The 19,989-nt window shown below is 39.5% G+C and overlaps 1 protein-coding gene across 1 annotated transcript; it reads right to left on the reverse strand.

The window, feature by feature from the left end:
• Window positions 1-2,188: 2,188 nt before the first annotated feature.
• On the reverse strand, window positions 2,189-19,512 carry GASK1B (golgi associated kinase 1B). Its single transcript, XM_005232484.3, has 5 exons — window positions 19,324-19,512; window positions 17,471-18,761; window positions 10,725-10,939; window positions 6,788-7,014; window positions 2,189-6,482 (listed from the first exon to the last, which is right to left on the reverse strand). The coding sequence occupies exons 2-5, from the start codon at window positions 18,462-18,464 to the stop codon at window positions 6,275-6,277; spliced, it is 1,644 nt and encodes a 547-aa protein (XP_005232541.2). The 5' UTR covers window positions 18,465-18,761; window positions 19,324-19,512; the 3' UTR covers window positions 2,189-6,274.
• Window positions 19,513-19,989: the final 477 nt, after the last annotated feature.

Here is a 19,989-nt window from a genome sequence, read left to right on the forward strand (position 1 = left end):
TCTTATGAAGTCCATGCATAAACTTACTGTCCTTGAATTTGTCTAATCCCTTTTGAATCTCCTGATACTATCAGCTTCCACAGCTCCTCGTGACAGCATGTTCCAGAAGCTCAATACCTGCTGTGTGAAGAACTTTTTTATCTGCTTTAAAGAGATACTAGTTTTACTGGGTGCTCTACACCTCCGTTATTGCAGGATTTGCTGAATAACAATTTCTGCATTCACCTCATCCATCATCTTCATGATTTCATAAACTTAAATTACCAGCCCCTCCAGCTTTCTCATCTTCAAACTGAAGAAACCTCTCCCTACAAGACAGCGGTTTCAGCTCCAGGTGCTCTTCTCTCTGCTGATTCTAACTTCAGCTCATATTTCTTGAGACGTGGAGACCAGCCTGCACAGAGTCCAAAATTCAAAACCTCTCCAAGGTTTTAAAAAGTGACAAAGCAAAGCCTTTACATTAATCCCTACTGCAGCTCACCTGCCAGGTTTGACCTGCTCAGTATCATGAGGTTCTTCTAGAGTTCTTCACTATTAATCTGTCATATGAACACACAAAAGAGCTTAGCATCATTTGCATCCTTGGAAATGCCACCGTTCACTGCCTTCTCCATGTCAGTGATGAAGATGTTAAACAAAATTGGTCGGAGGACCCCATTGCCTGCCTCTTCCATTCAGAGAAGCTCCACCTTCTGCTTGCCATCTTTTAATCAGATTTCAGTCCACAAATAAAGCATTCTTCATATACCATGGAAAATTTGTTTTTAATAATGTCATTTCAATATACAGTTTATGTATTTCATGAATTGTAAAAGAAGATACTGCTGCACTGCTCATTTTAGTTTTTATTTCAAATGTTTGCATTTGGCTAGGTAAGGACTTCTCACAGAAATACACGTGGAACAGGCTGATAGTCTTCAAAGAAAACTTGTAGATCCCGCTTGGAGCCCACAGATATTTGTTGAGAGAACTTTCATGCCAAGTTCTATACCTGTGCTGTATCTCAGTTACCTCTTATTAATATTTGTTTGTCACTCTCTTTAGGTCTCCTTTTGACCTTAGAGTTCAGTCCTCCAGTCTCTGAGAACAGGGGTTAACCCAATTCAAACTGTTTTGTCTTAAAATGGGATAATTCAGTGGAATTTTAATGAATTTACACAAATGTATCTGAGATAATTTAGAATAAAGTATGCAGTAATGTGCAAAAATCAACAATTATTTTAATAAAACAAATCAAATTACTTCGTATGGGAAAGAAAATGTTTGAAAATGTTTCAACACCTTTGCGTTTCCCATTAGTCCCTCTTAGATCATGGGGAAAATGTAAACGTCACAGACCAAAAGTCCCTAGGCTTCTTTAACTCTGTGTGAGTCTCTATTCCACATGGAGTTCAGCGTCTTTCTCCTACTCCTGTACTTGCTCGTGGTCTGTTATGTGAGTTTACCAGTCACATACGGGCACCACCTTTCCTGCCCAATGTCAGTGTAAGCAGTCGTCGGCAGAATGGCTAAAGAAGGCAGCACACACTGATGCCGCAGTGACCAGAAGCTCCACAGCTACAGTGACTCAGCTCAGTGAGAAAGAGTTACAAGTCTCGTGAGTAAACGGCTAGAGAATATTTCCACAGGAAGAGGTTCATAATCTGGTTTGGATTGTTTCTGTGAAGAAGCAGTTTCAAGGCCATAGTTCTTTCTAAACAGTATCTAATGAGACGCATATTACATTAATATGTATTACAGCTTTGGTATTGCAACTTAGAGATCTGAAGTGAAAATCTGATGAAGATAATGTTTTATTGTGTGTATTCCTGGACATTATATGACAATAGCAGCAGAGATCCAAATACTTCATTACTTGCACTAATGCTTTTACTGTTTCTAATATGAGGACAAATAAACTGCACAAATTCCAAAAGAAAATGGAAATTCAATACCTATTATAAAACTCAGTAAAATATCTGAGTTGATACCACTCTGGCAGTTTAGCTTAGATACAAACATATTGCAGTTTTTCTCTACAATTGTAAGTAGAAAACTCTTAAGGTTATATCAATGTGTTAGCAAGGGAAGAGTTAATCCTTTGAGAAGAAAGCTTTCATCCATAATAATGTTTTGTTTAATCTTCAACTTGTGTATATCCGAAATTGGACTTAGGCTCACAAATACAATTTTACATGTAAACAGCAAATTGAATAAACAACTCTTTATTAGCCAAACTGACCATTTTACAGAAACAAGTCAAGGTATATATACATATACATGTATGTTTGTGTTCACATACCCACACATGCATGAAAGTGTTCCCAGAATTGCTACTGGAAGGTTGTCCTTTAATGTACCCTAAATCTGTATTGGCTTGTTTGAAACTGGAATTTATCTTTTTTTTTTTATATAGTGCATTATAGAATAAACACACAAAAAAAGAAGGAAACTGCTCTCACAGTGCTCCACAGAAGTTTTTGTGTCCTCAGCTTCTGAAACATTTGAGATTATTGACTTGCTGGCAGGCTTCCGAGGAATTTTAAGGCATCTGTGCCTGTGCTACTTATTTTAAGCTCTGTCTTCCAATGTTATGAAATCAGCAAACTCTCTTGACTTTCTTAGTAATTCCATTTCATGTGGTCTGGCTTTCAGGCAGACTCAAGAATGACATAATCGTCTTTTCCCACCCACAGGTTTTGGACTGTTGCCGCTGGTTACACCCTTCCCAGCAATGCGCGACATCAACCTCTGCCTGAGCCCATATGCCCCTAAATGGAAGACAACCCAGCAAAGATGACTACAGTGCAGTTTCTTGGCTTTCTGTCAGTCTCCACCAGAGGTAGAGTAAGGCTTCTTCCTCTTGGTTAATATTACTTAGGCTACAGCAGGAATGTCAGTCCAATGTCACACTTGTTTAAAAGGACACCGACTGCTCTCCCAACAAACCTTACTCCTGTTGCTGAAGGGAGAGCAGATACCTCCAATGTAACAGCAGTGAATAACCAAGCTCTGAAAAGTGCTTCTTTTGGTTTTTTTACTGGAGCATTTATGCAAATGCACTCCAAAAGTACAGAATTTTTCATTTCTGTAAAAAATCTGGAATTTGGCTGGTGTGTACTCATAAGCACTATCGCAATCAGACTTTGCATTATTAACAATACTGGGTTCAAGTACCAAGCTCCACAGCAACAGGATATGGAGAAAAGGCATTTTCTGAAGTTTGCTATCACCATTAGAGACTTAGAAGCAATTTACAGTGCTGCCCCACTGCCCAGTCTCGCACACCCTCTCCTGACTTCCCCGAAGACTTAGGACCGTGTTTGTATGCAGAAGCGATGTGGCATGTTGGCAGTGCACACAAAGCAAGGCCTCCAGCTGCGCTCAGTGCAATGCTCAGGCACCGTGGCAAGGTGACGGCAGGATGCACTCAGCCTTGCCCTAGGCACAAATTCAGACTTTCAGAGAAAGAAGTACTCCTTTGCCCTTGGAACGTGTGATGTGTGCAGCAATGGCACAGCCCAGTCTGCCTTGGCCGTCTGCTCTGGACTTGCTGGTCCCTGCAGCAGTTCTGAGAAGACAGTGCCTTTATGTGCCTCTCTGGTCCGTACTGGACAGCACAGGGAGACACACCTGTTCTTTCCCTTGTACTTTCTACATAAACCTAAATACTGTTTTGCCCTGCAGATTAGCTCTAATGACAACTTGATCTGTACGCCTCTGACACCAAAACTGTCTAGTAAAAAACACCATTCATTTCCTAAGGGACATTCATTTGCAGGATTTGTCCCCAGGAGGTCTATTCTTTACAGTTAAGCTTTTCATGCTTGGTCAAATTTTTAAGTACTGCACAGCGTCATGGCTACTCAAACCTCAAACTCAGGACTCCTGAGAGGCATTGCTCCAGGTCAGCTTCAGGGCAACTACTTACTAGCTGGCAATTACATTGCTGCTTTAAGAGCTGGCACTGAACTGCCAGGAAAATAAAAAAAGCACGTATAGTGCTCAGGGAAACACTAGTTAAGTCCAGAAGAAATGGTAAAGAACACATAGAGTTATCACCATAAAAATAAAGGACATAACTTAAAAAGATAAAAAAATCCTGACTTCTGATTTCTTTCTCGGGCAATGAGTCAATTGTGGGAAAAAATACATCTGGGCAATGTGAGGCAATGACTCGGCATCAGGATGTGCAGGCTAAAGATAGAGGAGGAGTATTTAGAAGATAGAGTTCTCATGGGACTTTTCTTCATGATCAGGTGCACTCTTGTATCTCCACTTGGCCCTCAGAACCAAGTTCAGCACAGCTGAGAGTCATGCTTTTCTCTCAATCCCAGCAGTGTGTGCTAATCCATTTGAACAGATCTACCAGGAAGAAAGCTGTGAGATCAGCTAGGAAATGAGACAAATTGATCGCAATGGTCATCAAAGAGTGAAATTCACTGCAACAGGAATTCCATGTGAATTGGATCCAGAGGATTATTTCCTTCTCTAGGTTCTGTTCACAGTGCAAACTACAGTAATATTTTTGTTTCTGTGATAGAAATTACTTGGCTAACAAGTCACAACATTTTAAGAAAGTGATAATATGCAAATCCCATAAAATTCCACTTTGGTGCTATTAAAAATTTCAAGGCACTCTAAAACGTGTCCTCTCAAGGCAATAGCTAAGTCTTAGGAAGTTTTTACAAATTTATCTGCCCTTTGATGACAGAATAAAATAAAAGATTATTTAGATGGCCAAGCTCTTAAAATTTTACTAAGCATCTTTAACGCTGCTTATAATGAGATCTATTTCTTCTACTAATGAGAATATTGTTACCAGCTGTTCTGACACCAAGAAAGAAAATCTGGTTTAGCTGCAGTGGAATTGTAGTTATTTAAAACGTTAAATCCACCCATCCACATTAACATCAACATGAAACATTTTAGTTTCTCATTAATACATTACACAAGCACTTTCAAAAACATGTAAAAATCTTATACACCCTGTATTTCTATACTATACCTGAAGACAAGAGTAGCTATGAAAGTATTCAACTTCTGTCATTACCTTGCAGCAAGATAATAGATACTTCTCTAGAAAGGTGGTAAGAGTCTTTCTAAACTGATGGGTAGAAGGTATATATCATGATAAACTATATCAGCTGGTATTTTATTTCTGGAGCAGGTGAAGGTTAAGAATCCAAAGCACTTATCTAGTCTTCTCCAACAACCTTACCTGTGGGAATACTTGGGGTATTGCCCCTGCAGGGGTCAATCCGAATGGAAAACCAGAGCCTGAATTGCCGGCTGGGGCTACGCACACAGCACAAACATTTTCTGTACTGAGTTTAACAACATTCATGTCCTTAGTAGGTCTGCTTTTTGATAATATTCTAAAAAAATTCTTGTCAGGAATGTTGCAAAAATTAAACATACATTTCTTTAGCAGCATATGCATAAAATGCTAAAGCTGAATTTCTTTTTTTTTAAATAGTGATAATAAAGGATGATTCAGTAAGTAATGGCCCATTAAGGAATAGACAGAAAATATCAGATTATCCACCCACACATCAAAACAACCTGTACTGAAAACAGTACATTGTAACAAGTGACTCATGATGAATTGCACTCCATACTGGACAGGTTATAAACTGTATTTGTCAAATTAATTATTAATGTTAAAGCCATGTTCACCTCACTGTTTTTACTTCATGTCCAGTGCAAACACCCCTGCATTTAAAAGGGCTGAATTTAGTCTGCAGATTTCAAAAGATCAAAATAAAATAAAACAAAATAAGTCTTTGGAAATGCTGGCATTTTAGTACTCATAATCAAAAAGACAAATTCCTGTACTAGATATGTTTCATCAGGTAGATGGCAATGACAGTTTTCATCAATGTATTAAGTGCTTACAAATCTCTCTTCCTATTTAAATTTGCAATAAAACTTTTACTGACTTGAGTGAGGGAAGTAAGAGTAATCCAGCCTGAGGTACTGAAAATCCTGTTGCTAATTTTCAAACAGTTTAACAGAAGGAGTTATGGTACCTACATATTACTACATTATTGTACCATTTGGTTATTTTTCGTTTCATTTCACCGGTGACATAGAAGAGACTGCACTGTCTTAAGCTGCAACAGACATTCAAATGTTGCTTTTAAACCATGTAAGATTTCTTATTTTAAAATAAACTTGAAAGTTTGCAGAAAATAAAAATTAAATAACCCTATGAATTAAATCAATTTTACTGTCAGTTTTGCCTCATACAATTTTTTTTAAAGACTGTCTCTCAGACAGAAACAAGGCTGCTTCATTCATTCATGGGCAATACTTTGGCTCCATGTGCATTTATATAAGTAAGAAGAATTTTGGACCTCCTTTCTATTACATCAATAAGCTTTTCAATTCCTTTTCTGCCTCCTTGGCTCTCCCAGTATATTTTGTCAAGGAACAAAGACTGGAGCAGCTTCTCACGTAAACGCTGGCTTTTCAGCACTGAAACTGCAGATTGAGGGAATCTGGAAAAGCACAAACACATTCATCAGCTTTGCCATCGCTCTGAATTACAATATTTATGTTGTGGTTTAGCAATCAACTCTATTGATACAGACTGAGACTCAACAATGATGTCCATGCATGCCTAATCATATGCACGTTAATTGTATCTTTACAGTTAGTAAATGTAGTGGGATTACTCACACATTTTTAGACACACCCTGTAAATGTCTTGGACCGATGATACCTATTCCCATAATTTAGTGTCTCATGCTCAATCTGGAAGAAATTATCAACGCCTTTACAAATTTAATAACTTAAAACTTACTCATTGATTCCTTGTAGTATTTTGAAGTCAAGATTGTCCTCGTTTCTGTCAAAGAAACCCTTATTGTCTATAAAGGTCAAGTGCCTTCGGTCATGCCTTCTCTGAACTATGTGTGTCAGGTCAACAGCGTCCTGGTCACTACATTTCGACTTCAGTCCTTGCTGCATGCAGGAATCCTCCTTGAGAGGTTTGAATCCACAGCAGTTTCTGTCTAGTCGATTATATATCTAAAACAAAGCACAGCAGAGTGCCAAGTGAAAACGATACCGAAGTATTGGGGGCAACGTTCCACTGTAAAACAGCGCTCACGAACACAGCTGACAGGACAGCAAGCTCAGGACAAGTACCAGTAAAGTCAGCCATGAAACGGCATTGAAGACCTGGTCCCCACACTTCATGTACTGTTAGAAGCGATTTCTTAGAGAGTGTAATATTTTATCCATTGTATTTGTTATGTCAGTAGAAACTCTTTGAAAATAATGGAACAATACCACTGTGTAACTGCAATAACAAGATGGTGAATACAATTCTATTCTTTGCAGAAGGCTGTAGGTTTTTTACATTTTCTCTGCTGGAGAACAATAGAAATGGCACAGCCTGACACACACAGAGGGTCTCCTTTTGCATGACCTGCTAGACAAATACTATGCAAACTAATTGAAAAGATTAGTAAGGGGCACAGCAAACCATCGGAAGCTAAAAAACACATTTACAATCACAGAGAAGCCTCTCTGAGTTGCATTGTGGCATATACTCTAACAATATGATGGTCTAGGCTATTTTTTTCCCCATGTGAACCCTTGCATATTCATTGTACAGCACTTAGCTGGAAAGAATGCATCTGGTCTAACTTTAGTGGTGTATAACATGAAGCATCTCTTCTGACTTAGTTGTTTATGTTCCTTTGCACAAACAATGACTAGAACGAAGCACCCCTGGAGCAAAGGATGCCATTCTAGGATAACCACGTAATACAGGAAGGATAAACCTCCTTGAAAGTGCTTCTACCCCTATTGACTAGATGAGAGTAAATACATAACATTGCTAGCAGCCTGAGTGCACAAATAGGCCTTAATTGCCCTAAACAGCCCCACCTGGGACCCACACACATGCCCCCTCCATCCACTGGGCCCCAAACCCTATTTAAACTCACCTCAGCCTTCCTCTAAGCCCTTTTGGGGGGTGAATTTGCTGCTTGTCCTGCTCCCTCCTGCTCCTGGATTGCCGCTTGGGGTTTCTGTTTGTTTGCCTTTGAGCTGGCTCACTGTCTTGCCTGTGCCTGATGCTTGCTGTGCTCTCCATGGGACCTATGGCTTGCACCATCCTTCCTGCTGGGCTGCCTGCCCTGGTGCTGTGGGGCTTGCCCTTGGCTCTGCTCGTCTCCCCAGGGTGCAGCCCTGACCCTTCTGGCAGAAGCTTACAGACTGGGAGTCTGGTCTGATGCATCTAGGGCTTAGTAAGTAACTTATGAAAAGTAAACATTATTTTTTGGTCCTTTTTTGTTGTATACGACTAACTCTTCAAACTGCTCTAAGCATAAAAACATTAACGTTCACATCAGCCTTCTAAACTTAGTTTTATTTTTGTGACACTCTAGTGAAATGAACTGTTAGGACTCTTCTGATGTAGGCCTATGCTGGCTGTTAAAAAAAAAACAACTCCTGATTTTGTTCATCAAATGGAAATCTGAGGGTTGTTTTGGGGTTTTTTTTTTAAGTTTATAGCACCATTGCCATCAGTCTTGGTGGCAGTGTTTATTTTCAAATGTGAAAATTCTGAGGAAAAGAACACATTCCTCTCTCATTAGCAGCATTCAGCACCTTCTGGCACTGTAGCCCCTCTTGCTTGTGGTGTTCTAGTTCATGGGATCCCTCGTTCAACTCATCGTAAGGCTTTGCAAAAAGTGAAGCAGAGTCCTTCTAGACAGACTCCTTTGATGTATAGCCCTAATTAATTCACACCAAACTTCATTACATGCATTAAATAGATGAGGAGATCATGTTCTTACAGACAGCCTCTTCATAATGTCACAATTCCAGTGTTAAAACAGAATGATGGGACACTCTGGAATTGATGCTGCAAGATTAATAGTTTAGCATTGCTTTTTGTCATGTATTTATGTACATGAGAGGTCCAAATTCCCAAAATTAAAGAAGCCATTTTAAATTTAATGTCCTTATTTTACTTGAGTTCTTGCAGAAGGCAAGTGGAGGTCAGCTATAAGCATTTCTCAGCCTGCTCCCATGTTTCATAGCATTTGAAACTAGAGATTAGGAACATCTATTACGGGCACCAAACTCCTTTTGAAGGCAGTATATTTACTAGAGAATACTTTTTACCATTATTCTTTATTTCTGAATGACTCATGAAGCACCGATTGTTGTTTTCTTAAACTCAGAACCCCTTCTTGGCATTTTTTTGTCTTATAGCCTTCATGTTCTACTGCTGATAAACTTTAAAGTGAAGTCTGAGAGCTCCCAGATAAAATTTTAATCTTTAAGAATGGTAAGACCTACTTTCACTCACTTTCTGGAATGCATGTTCTTGTCTGCTAGGCAAGTGGAGCTATAAATCACTCTGATACCAGCTACTGTTGTAGGAGTAATTTGTTTCTTTGTCATGTAAAGTTCAATCCTGCTGATACAGTTCAGTCTTGTTGTATTCTACTTTAATTGACTGGTCCTTCTGGGTAATAGCACTTCTGTTATGAAGATTAGAAATTTGCCTTAAAGACCTTAAAATTCAAAATCAACGCAACTCATGAGAACTTTTAAACTGGTCAACAAGAAAACAATGGCATGAATACATTAACTCTGATGCAATCTCTACTGTTCCTGCAGGGGCATTACTATGTTAAGCATCAGAATAATCCACACATGCCTTTATACTTGCTTATAGGGGGATTAAAGATGGAGTCATTAGTGAAGTAACGATCTATTTTCAGAGAAGAATTGAATGCTCTTTTTAATGTAACAAGTCTGCAAAAATGTAACCCCAAAAAAATGGAAACATCAGTTTGTCCTTGAACCAGACTGAGAAGGATGTGGTTAGGCTCTGTGTAAGCCAAGTCATGATTTTTATATTTGAAGTAATGTAACTCTATTAAAAGCTGAATTATATGAACAACCAAACACAGTGCATAAAACTAGTGCTTGCTGCAGTTTTAAATAAACCAGTAAGTGCTGCAGGAAGCTCAGTCACCTCAACTTGCCTGGTAGGCAAGGACAAGTGGAAGTAGTGCCATATCTCAGGAAGCCATAAAATTGGCTTCCAACCAGGTGGTTTTGTTCACTCTTATTAATACATGGAATGTATTGGTATTCTACTGCGTAATTGCTAAACTTTAGCCACACAAGATACCGCTGGGCAGAGCCCTAGTTTGGTGTTATTTGCAGAGCCAATGATTATATGCAATACCTAATTGAAGAACAGCAGCCATATGGTTCATCAGTTGCAGTTCCACTCTCCTTACGAAGTCACTGGCTAGGTTTTTAAAAAGAAGGAAAAATAGTCACTACAGTTGTTACCTTGATCCAGCTTTCAGCTGACCAAAACCACCTGAATTACCTCTGGGCACTGGGGAGGTGCAGGAAGAACCACACAGTAAAAAAGATGTACAGTTGTGAACATAGTCAGGAGCTATGTTGGGAGAACCAAGGAGTCAGTGTGCCTGCCTCAAGATGAAGCAAAACAAGGCAAAAGCCTTTGCTTCCTTTTTTACAAAATGAGTCAGTTAAGTTCCTGCTCTCTTTCTCTGATTATAAATTGCATCTTGGATATTTTAATCATAAGAAACAACCAGAAACAAGTCCAAACGGTGCAACTACAGCTCTTCCTCATTTCAGAAAATGAAATAAACAAGAATTACTTTTCTAGGAGTCCTATGTGTGCTCACATGACTTTTGAGGTAGATTGTTGCATTCAGTAAATGTTTTACCTGCAGAAGAAAATCGAAGAGTGCCATCTTGGACCACTCGTGATGATGGATGTCAGTACAGCCCCAGTCGGCTTTAGGAACTTTACCATTCTGCCAGCACTTCTGCTTCAATAGCTGCTGATACTGCCCCCAGGTCAATCTCACTGAAGAATGGGTACGATTATCTGTTGGGATCAGTGAGGAATCCCAGAGAATAACAGGACAGGCTTGACCATCTGAGAAAGGAAAGACAGATCATCAGAGTAGTGCGATACTGTAGACTTACTTCATCATTCTTTAGACATTGCTTAAGTATCAATAATTATGCCCCTTTGCAGATGGGGCAGGAAAAATGACCAGACACTAAGAACTTGATATCCTTTGGTTAACGTGGTCTTACTCGACATCTAAAACCAGCCACCACAGAAATGGAAGAAGCATAGACATTACAAACACCTTCAGTGTACAGAAGGCTTTCTTTGTTTGAAGCAAGAGATTAATGTACAAAATAGTGTACTAAACCAAACTACTAAAAAGTTTATAGGTAGGTTAAGGAGCTATAAAGCCACTGTGAATCAGTGGTGTAATTCTCAGTGAATGGCTGATGACTTTCAAGAGCTGAGAATTTGTCAAACTATTTTTTTCTGCATAATGGGCATAGAAACACTACAAATACTTTACTCAAAGTGGATATATATAATCTTATGTATTTTAGACCTATAATATATGATTTCACAGCTTTGAAATGACATATGAGAATACTAGAGTGAGTTTAACGTGAATAAACACCTTGACAAGATTTTTTTTTTACCCAGACATAATATGAGATCTGTCTTGTATAGCTGGTATTTTGACCAAATTCTTTAGTTCTTCTATGTAAAGAATATTCTGCTCTTCCCTGAAACTAAGTCAAGAGCCTTAGCTTTGATGAATTCAAGTGTCCAGAGTTCTTAGTGGGAAGAAACTTCAGCAAAGAATTTAAAATTAGCTTTCCCAGTATAAAAACTGATAAAGAATTTCCCCCAGTATCAGGTAACGGGCAAATCTATCTTCTTGGGAAAGTGGGACTCTCCTTTTCACTGTTGATGCAATTTTGCTGCTGCCTTAAACTGTCCAGCACCCAGGATTTACTGTGATTATACTTACACTAAAACAAAGAAATCCTTTATAATTTTGGATGTAGACAGAAGACCAAAATATGTCTTGGGTACTGAAAGGAGAAACAGTTTAACCACAAAGCTGCTATTTACTAAATAGCAAGTGCTGGAATCTGTATAAAGCTTTAAAGTTTATTTATTTCATCTGGAAAGCCAATGAATGTAAAGTCCAAACTATTGCACACCTGTCTCAAGCCAACCCAGCATGCAGCTCCACCACCTCTTTAACCACCCTCCCAGTTGCCCAATCTTTCCTTAGAGAAAGTGTCCTTCCACTAGGAATGGCAATTTCCCTTTCACTGGAACCAGTACTATATCAGCACCATGCTCCACACTTTCCTCCACCGAAAAGAGTGCTGAGCACTCCTGAAAATCAGCTTCTCTACTGAGGTGCCTGGATAAGTGTTTAGGAAATTAATTTGGGAAATCCTAGCCATTCTCTTGCTCTGGCTGCATGACCTACACTGTAGATGACTTTAGCCTACTTGGGTCAACTGTTGGCTAAACTTCTTTTCCAAACCTGTTTGAGAAATAAACATTGGGAATTATCACAAAAAAAAGACAGCTTTCTTCAGGACCAAGTCTGACCCATTATTTTTGTCTCTCCAATAACAGCTTACGTAATGTAACTATTCACAAATTCTTCCACAAACCAAATATGTAAACTGTCTTCTAACAAAACAAACATCTCCTGTCTACCTACATGATAAACAATAGTAATATAAATACTTGAAAAATATGAATAATAGCTTGCCAGTTTCCATTAAGCGACAAAAACATTTTTAAAAGACCAAGGCTAAATACAGGAAATGTTTGCATTTCAGAGGAAATGGGAGCAGAAAAGATGAGCCAAAATAAAATCTTTAAACTCTGTAATAGAAATTGAATTACAGGAATATGAAGCAGCAGCTTCAGTGAAGAGCAGTGACTCGAATTTTTGACACTTGCTGGAAAAACATGATGTTGAAATAAAGCAGATTAGGGGTCCGATTCATAGCTGCATGAATTGGCGTGACCCCGCTGAAATCAGTGGAGCTCTTCTGATTCAAACCTCGAGAGAAGGGGACTGAAGCTAACTGAATGGTGAGGAGTCAGGCCTGGCTAAGAATCAGCTTCAGCCTCATACGGCCAGAACTGAGGAGGTTCAGCACACTTCAGAATAAGTCCAGTGTGTTCTGAGTGTGCTTCTTTCCTAATCAGCTTTATTCATTAACACAAAGAGCTACTGCTTTGCTGCTGCTGTAGCAGCATCGCACTAAATCTCACCCAAAGCTGGTTGACTTAATTTCGCTTTCATCTGCCATTTTAGATCTATATAGCTACTTTACTATCTAAAAATGGTCTGCAAAATGGTATAGGAAAGGTTTTTCAAAATTTTTGTGGAAACTAGCTTCCTAGTAATTCCTATAAACTTTTAAAAGTCAAAATATTTCTAGACATTGCTTAGGCCGTTAGGAGCTACTGGCTCAGGATATTCAAAGTTGAATAAACTAACAAGGTGAAACCTCGGGATGCTGAGATGAGACTCCCTCAAAGTGCTCAGACTGTTCCATGCGCATTAGGTAATGCATTGCTGCATGGCTTCTTCAGCAGCGTCACCTTATGGATCCACATCACTGTGCAAGTGGTCTGTATGCTGCTGAACCCCAGAGATGCTCTGGCAAATGTTACTCTTCCATCTTGTGCTCTAACTTCTACCTACAGCATTTTTTCCACCTTTCTCAAAAGAAAATATTTTTAAACATGCCCCTGAGCGCATTACTAAAGACCAAACCTTTCACGAAGTAATTAACACCCTTTTTCAAACTCATTCACTGTAAAACAGCACAGCTCACTACTGCCACGTTTGAAATAAACAGTTTAGTTGCCCAGGTATTAGCAGGAGAGGGTAATTTAGTGTGGAAAGATGAGAGGGACTGACATGCAGAGCATTACTTTAGAGTTTAAGATAGAGTTTGGGGGGAATAGATAAGGGACAGAAGCAGAAAGCAGAGAAGTTAGGCCATTTACTTTTTTTCCCTCTGCACCTTATTTGCATGTTTCTATCCTTTGCTTATTGCTGGATGTCAATATTAAGGAATGCATGAAATGTGCATTAGTTGCTCTCTAGACTATGGGCTGCATTCTTTATCATATTTTAACTTCTCTACCCAACACAATACTGGAAATATGCCCTCTGGTACCCCTCTGAGAGCTACAATGCTGGTGTAAGTTGTTTTGTTATTTGACAGAAAACATGACAGATAAATTGAAACATTTTAGAGCATTCTGAATGCATAAGGCAGTGTTAGATTTTTCTTATTCTTTGCCCTGACATTAGCAATTCATAATATCTTTGACTGCTTTTCCACAAGTTTTGGTGGGATGGCAAGGGCAGGCTGACGGTGCAGGGTGTAACACAGGAAAACCTATGAAACTCCTTTATCATCACGTGGAGGCTGGGGAAGCAAAAGGACAAGTACAACAGCGGAACCATCTATCATGTCGTTCATCTATTTGCACTAAACCAACCATGAAAGACGTTACTCAAAGGAAGAGTTTCTTGCATGTTTTATGAAATAGAAGTGGTTCTGGGCAAATAGTGGGTTCAGTCTTGAGCTTAAAAAAGCCCCAATGAATTGATTACAGCTGTGCTATTATTCTCAGCCCAGAGTAAAACATTTAGCCAAACTTATGACAACAGAAAACCAGGGGGGAAGAGCAGTGGTTGCCAGCATGCAGTAATTTAGGCTCTCAGCAAGTGGCTCAATAAAACTGTGTGGCGATAGCCACGTATTTTGTACCAAGAGGTGGATGAAGAGCTCAGCCTTGTTCCTATGGTGCAAGGAGGTCCCTACAGCTGTCAGCTGCAACACAGAAGCGAGCCTGCTCCAGCCTGGCAGTTACTGCAGTTGTAGCTCAAGCCCTGACAAACAGTGGCATCATCCCAAGGTGCAAGTGGTGCTGCTGAGTTAGGGGCAATATGTGCAGTCATTTTACTTCTGTGTAAATTAAGGTGTGGTTGTGACACCAAGCAAGGTCACTTATGCCTTTTCTGTTCCTCAGGATAGGGTGATGAAATAAGGAAGATTCTCAATCCTGTGATATTAATGTGACCATCCCAAAACTCTGACACAAACAGTCAGCCTCCATTTTCTTCACAGTAGACATATTTTTATGGTTATTTCTTGGTTTACAGGCTTATCCTTCTTTGCTTATAGGTATTTTGGAGCTCTTAACATTTTTTACACGTTGTAGGTAGCAATAGGAGTAACAAATGGCTGTTTGCATATGCTCAGAATCATGCTCTTTGAGACTAGAATACTGAACTGGAAACGGCTTTACCCACCAGTACTGCTCAGGCTTTTTATGTTCCACCAATTCGTTGCAAAAATATGAGAAAGTTATCACGCCTGATTTTTCCATCTGATGGAAAAATAAGATAAGCCATAAAAAACATCAGTTAACACTCAGAAAGGTTTCTGACTGACTAGGGGAGGCAAGGGCAGCAGACAGAGGACTTGCATACAGTATTCTGCTAGACTTCAAAAAAAAAAATCAGTGGGGGATTTGTGGGAATAGGGGAAACAGAACCTATACAGGGATTTACTAAGTAGTTCTTTGAAAATGCTTTGGACAAAATGAATGACAGTTTTGAAAAGTCCATTTTTTAAGATTTTAATGCTACATCAAACATGTCCTGTTAGATCACATCACAACTGAGGCAAGCTAAAGGGATGTGTTGTGGAGTGAGGGAGATGTCAGCCCAGAAATTGCGTACATTCATATACACATGCCCAATCTCTAATCCTGCACTGCTTGCTTTCCCATATGAATAACCATAAGTCACGCAAGCTACCATGTAAAAAACTTTACAGTGCAAATGGGTTATAGAAATGAGCTCACTAATTGTTCATATTATTTCTAAGGATATTTTTTTGCTTATTTTCTCAACATAGATGTCTTCCAGATTATGCCAAACACAAGCATGTAAATAGTAGTGAGCTCAAGCAGATGTTAGATGTTGGGCATCTGAGGTCCAGCATATTTCCAGGCTAAAGAAACGGAGAGAGAAAATGTACAATAACTGTTCCAAATGCTCCGTTCCTCTTTTAGCTGGAAAAAATGAAGGGAGACCAAAACAATGTTATTTTTCCTTCTCATCACCTAGCAACACTCTTTTTACTATAGGAATATAGCCAGTTATGAGGAAAAGAAAACTAAAGAGGGCAGAATGACACTCTGTCCCAGACAGTCCAAAATATACTGGAAGGTGACAGGCATTAAGCAACACAATGGACAATTAGCCTAATAGCAGTTTTCAGAGGCTTGCAGTCTGTCATCTCCACAGCCATACTGTGCACAGATCCTCTAACTGAAATACCTTAATGCCTTATGACAGCTCTATAGCAATAAAGCTCGATCCTAAAAATAAACCAGGCACAATGTATCTTCCATGCTCTGCAAGTATGAATAATATTCAGAAGCCTCTAAAATGTTGTTCCTAGAGATTCATTCACATTGTTGTACAGGCTGCCAAAGGGAAGGTTTACAAAGCAGGAAGAAATTGAAGATCACTGGGTCATCTTCCTGCTGTCAGACTTTAGAAAGTCATTCTTGCACTTTTTTTTTTTTTTTTCCAGAAACTCAGACTGGTATATAAGTATTTGGTTTAAGCTAATTTCAGCAGCAAGAAATGAACAGCAATGATTCATTGAAATGCAACGTAATCCTTTTGGATTGTGATTTGTGACTGTACAAAAATAGCAGTTAGGCTAAAGACATTTAACAAGACAGCAATGCTAGAAGTAGACCTCTAACTCAATTACATGTCTGAAATCTGCCTTTAAATTCACTAAGTTTAAAAATTGAATTTTTAATTGAAAACTTTATACCAATCTTGTAACAGGCATATTGAGATATTTAATGTGTATATTTGTCTGCATAAGATATAGATGTGTGTAGTGAACCTCAAAATGTACAGCAAGATGCATGGAAATGTAGTTTGGATTTTTTTAATTACCAGGGGAGAGGGAAGCACTTTTTAAAAATGTTACAGTTTCCAGATGTATTAGTGCCATGCAAGTAGCAACAAACTTCAGCAGGAAGGTCCCCTACCTCTCAGAGTAGGTTATCTGACTAAATACAAAACCTCCCCTTTCCTACCACCTGTTTGAGACAACAATACTTTATTAAAGTCAATTCTAAACAATGAGAAAACCTTTTAAAAAACAGAACTGCCCATGGAATCAGAGGGTATTCTGGAATTTTTTACTGGTTTCACTTCAGGCAATCCAGGCAATCTGTACAACATCATGCAATCTATGGATGACTCCTATTTTTATTTTTTTTTTTCCTCTCCTCATTCGACTTTCATGGAAGGGAAACTGTTACCGCCTCCAGCAGCTCAGTGGTATTTGAGCTAAACTCTGGGGTACTACGTCCTTTGGACAGGATAATTGCTCTGCAGAAGTTATGCGCAGATACCAGCTTGATTTCCCTGTAACAATGGGGTTAGTTGTCAGGCTCACAGGAGTTAAAGGTGGTGGCTGTTGCCCCATTGTTAATGTGGGAGGGGGAAGGAAACCTTGGCACCCCACCTGCAAGCTAAAAACGGTAGGAATGCATTACCTTGGAAGAACTCCAATCTCCTGCTTACAGAAGGTAAGCTCCTGTTTAGCCCCAAGATCCTATCCAAATGAAAGGCAAATACCTCGCTCATGTCGAGGGGTCTTTTGACGATGCCACAGTGTCCCTGATTACAAGCAGTTCCTGTGGTGCTGGGACCTCTTGCAAATACTACCAGGACTGCTTTGCGAGAAGGTACTTCTTGGATTTTCTTTATCTGGGAATCCGCCAGCGTGCGCATGTGCAGGATGTCATCTTTGCTCAGCCATGGGGGAGAGCTCTCGCTGTAAATCCTGATGTTGCTTTCCTCAGGCTGGGGCTGTGCCTTTTTTATAGCTCCAGAAATCCCCCCAGGTCTGCGGTGCCCCCTCTCCCTGATCGCTGTTCCTTTATGCCTGTATTCATCCAGCTGGCGCTTTCTTGCTCCCAGAGCTGCTCCCGTTGTGCCCACAGCATGCGTGGCCCTCCCCGGCCGATGGCCAGCGGCCTCTTCCTGGCCCAAAAAAGCAGCTTTTGGAAAATGCTGCCCATAGGACAAAGGGGTTGCATGTTTCTTCCTGCGCTTTGGCTTCACCGTGCCTCTGATGTTAGCAGGCTTGCTGCGCTTGGACCTCAGGGTGATATAAACTACATTGGGTGGCAGCAAGGTCCCATTGCTACCAAACTGGGGTTCCTGGAAGTTCGGTGGTGACAGGGTGCCATCCAGTGGGATGCCCAGAAAAGGAGTTTGGGCTGCATCTTGGAGACTTCTGGAACTGATCTTCTGGTGTCCTCCTTTGTGCTGGGGCAAAATGTGACCCACTTGACTGACGAGGAATCCCAGGTAGATCACACATGCAGTGCCCACTAGCAGATTCCTCCTTGCCTTTGGGCGCCTGCAAGTCCAGACCCTCAGCACCCGTGGGGAGCACAGGCAGCAAATAAACAAGTTTTTGATTTTACTTGGCTGAACAAAGGTGGTCATTTCTCCAGTGAATCCACATGATGAATGCAGCATAAAGTCTTCTGTATGTCCCAGCCAGGATGATGATGATGATGCATGATTTCCCTTCCCCAATTTCTATTTCTCCTTTTCCAAACAGCTTCCAGCATGGGTGTTGGACAGAGGTTACTGATATGCCTGGGAAAATGTTTAGCACTAAGGATACTGACACTCCACCTTCTCAAGCTGTAAAATTCTTATCAGCAACCACAGGGGAAGTGACTGGCTTCAGAGAATGAATGGAGCCAGCTGCGTAAGCAAAGTTTACTGACTTGTCGTCTAAAATATCTGAAGCATCTCCTTTGCAAACTGCTAAAAGAAAACAGTAGTATTTCATTACTCATATATGGCACCTGTGGCGCTCTGTTTTTAAGAGATAGAAGTTCTAGGCGAGACAGTATGCACATAGAAATTTGTCACAATGTTTTTCACTTTCTCATTACAGTATAAATTAAACACCAAAATCATACAATACAGGCTCAATTTGCAATCTCAGCTAGCTGTGTTCCAGCATTAAAGAAAAGTTTCTCAAAGCCAGATTATTATCAAATTTTTTTGTCTTCACTAAGCCTCATGTTATATATAACTATATATGTAACTATTAGTTAATTATGTACATATTCACTAATAAAAAATATATTAGCAGTGCCAGATTTCCATAGTTGATTATGACTATAGTTCACATGATTCATAAACACAAGTTAAAGATGAAAGACTGTTAATTCTCTTCACTCTTGTGAAGCCATAAATAGGAACTAGCTATACTTTTTCAAATAAAATGACAGTGATTATATATCTTTTCAAAGAAACAAAGATAGAATAAGTGCACATTGTGTGTGTGTATATATAACTATGAAAATATAAAATCTCTTACCTATTCAAGTTGACACATCCATCCTTCTGGTAAACTCCTTAGGTTAATGAAAATAGCTTAGTAAAAGATGATGTTCTTAAAGTATTCTAGCACATATTTCAGTTTTAAGTATGGTTCACATTTAGGAATTTCATTGCGAGCTAAATACTGTTTGAAGCTAACTGTACTGAGAGGTGGTTTGCATGTGAACTGCTGTAAACTTGCATGAACCTCATGTTATTAAAAAACAAAAATAATCAAACAACAAAAAAAAACCCCACCAAACCAAAACCCAGCAACTTCTATTTTAAATTCTGTAATGAGAAGTCCTGTGAATTATGTGCCTTCCAAAAGTGCATTCCATCCATTTCTAACTCCTGAGGGCCATCTAGTGCACTGCATGCAAACATACTGAAGAAATTATTCTCCACGGTTTTGGTTTTCTTTGGTGGGGGTTTATTTTATTTTATAATTTAAAATACACAGACACACCACCCCCTGGATTTTAGAACTTTTGGGAATCATATGTTCTTGTGACGTTAAATGAAAAAACATAGAGTGGCTTTTCAAATGCTATTAACGTGCTATTAAACAGCTCAGCAGTGTTTCCTACTTGTGCTTTCCAAAATGAGGCATAGCATAGTCACACACAGCTGGAAAAGTTGAGGCAGAGACGTTAAGGGCTTG

Source organism: Falco peregrinus, chromosome 2, assembly GCF_023634155.1.
Source record: "Falco peregrinus isolate bFalPer1 chromosome 2, bFalPer1.pri, whole genome shotgun sequence".
Taxonomy (NCBI): domain Eukaryota; kingdom Metazoa; phylum Chordata; class Aves; order Falconiformes; family Falconidae; genus Falco; species Falco peregrinus.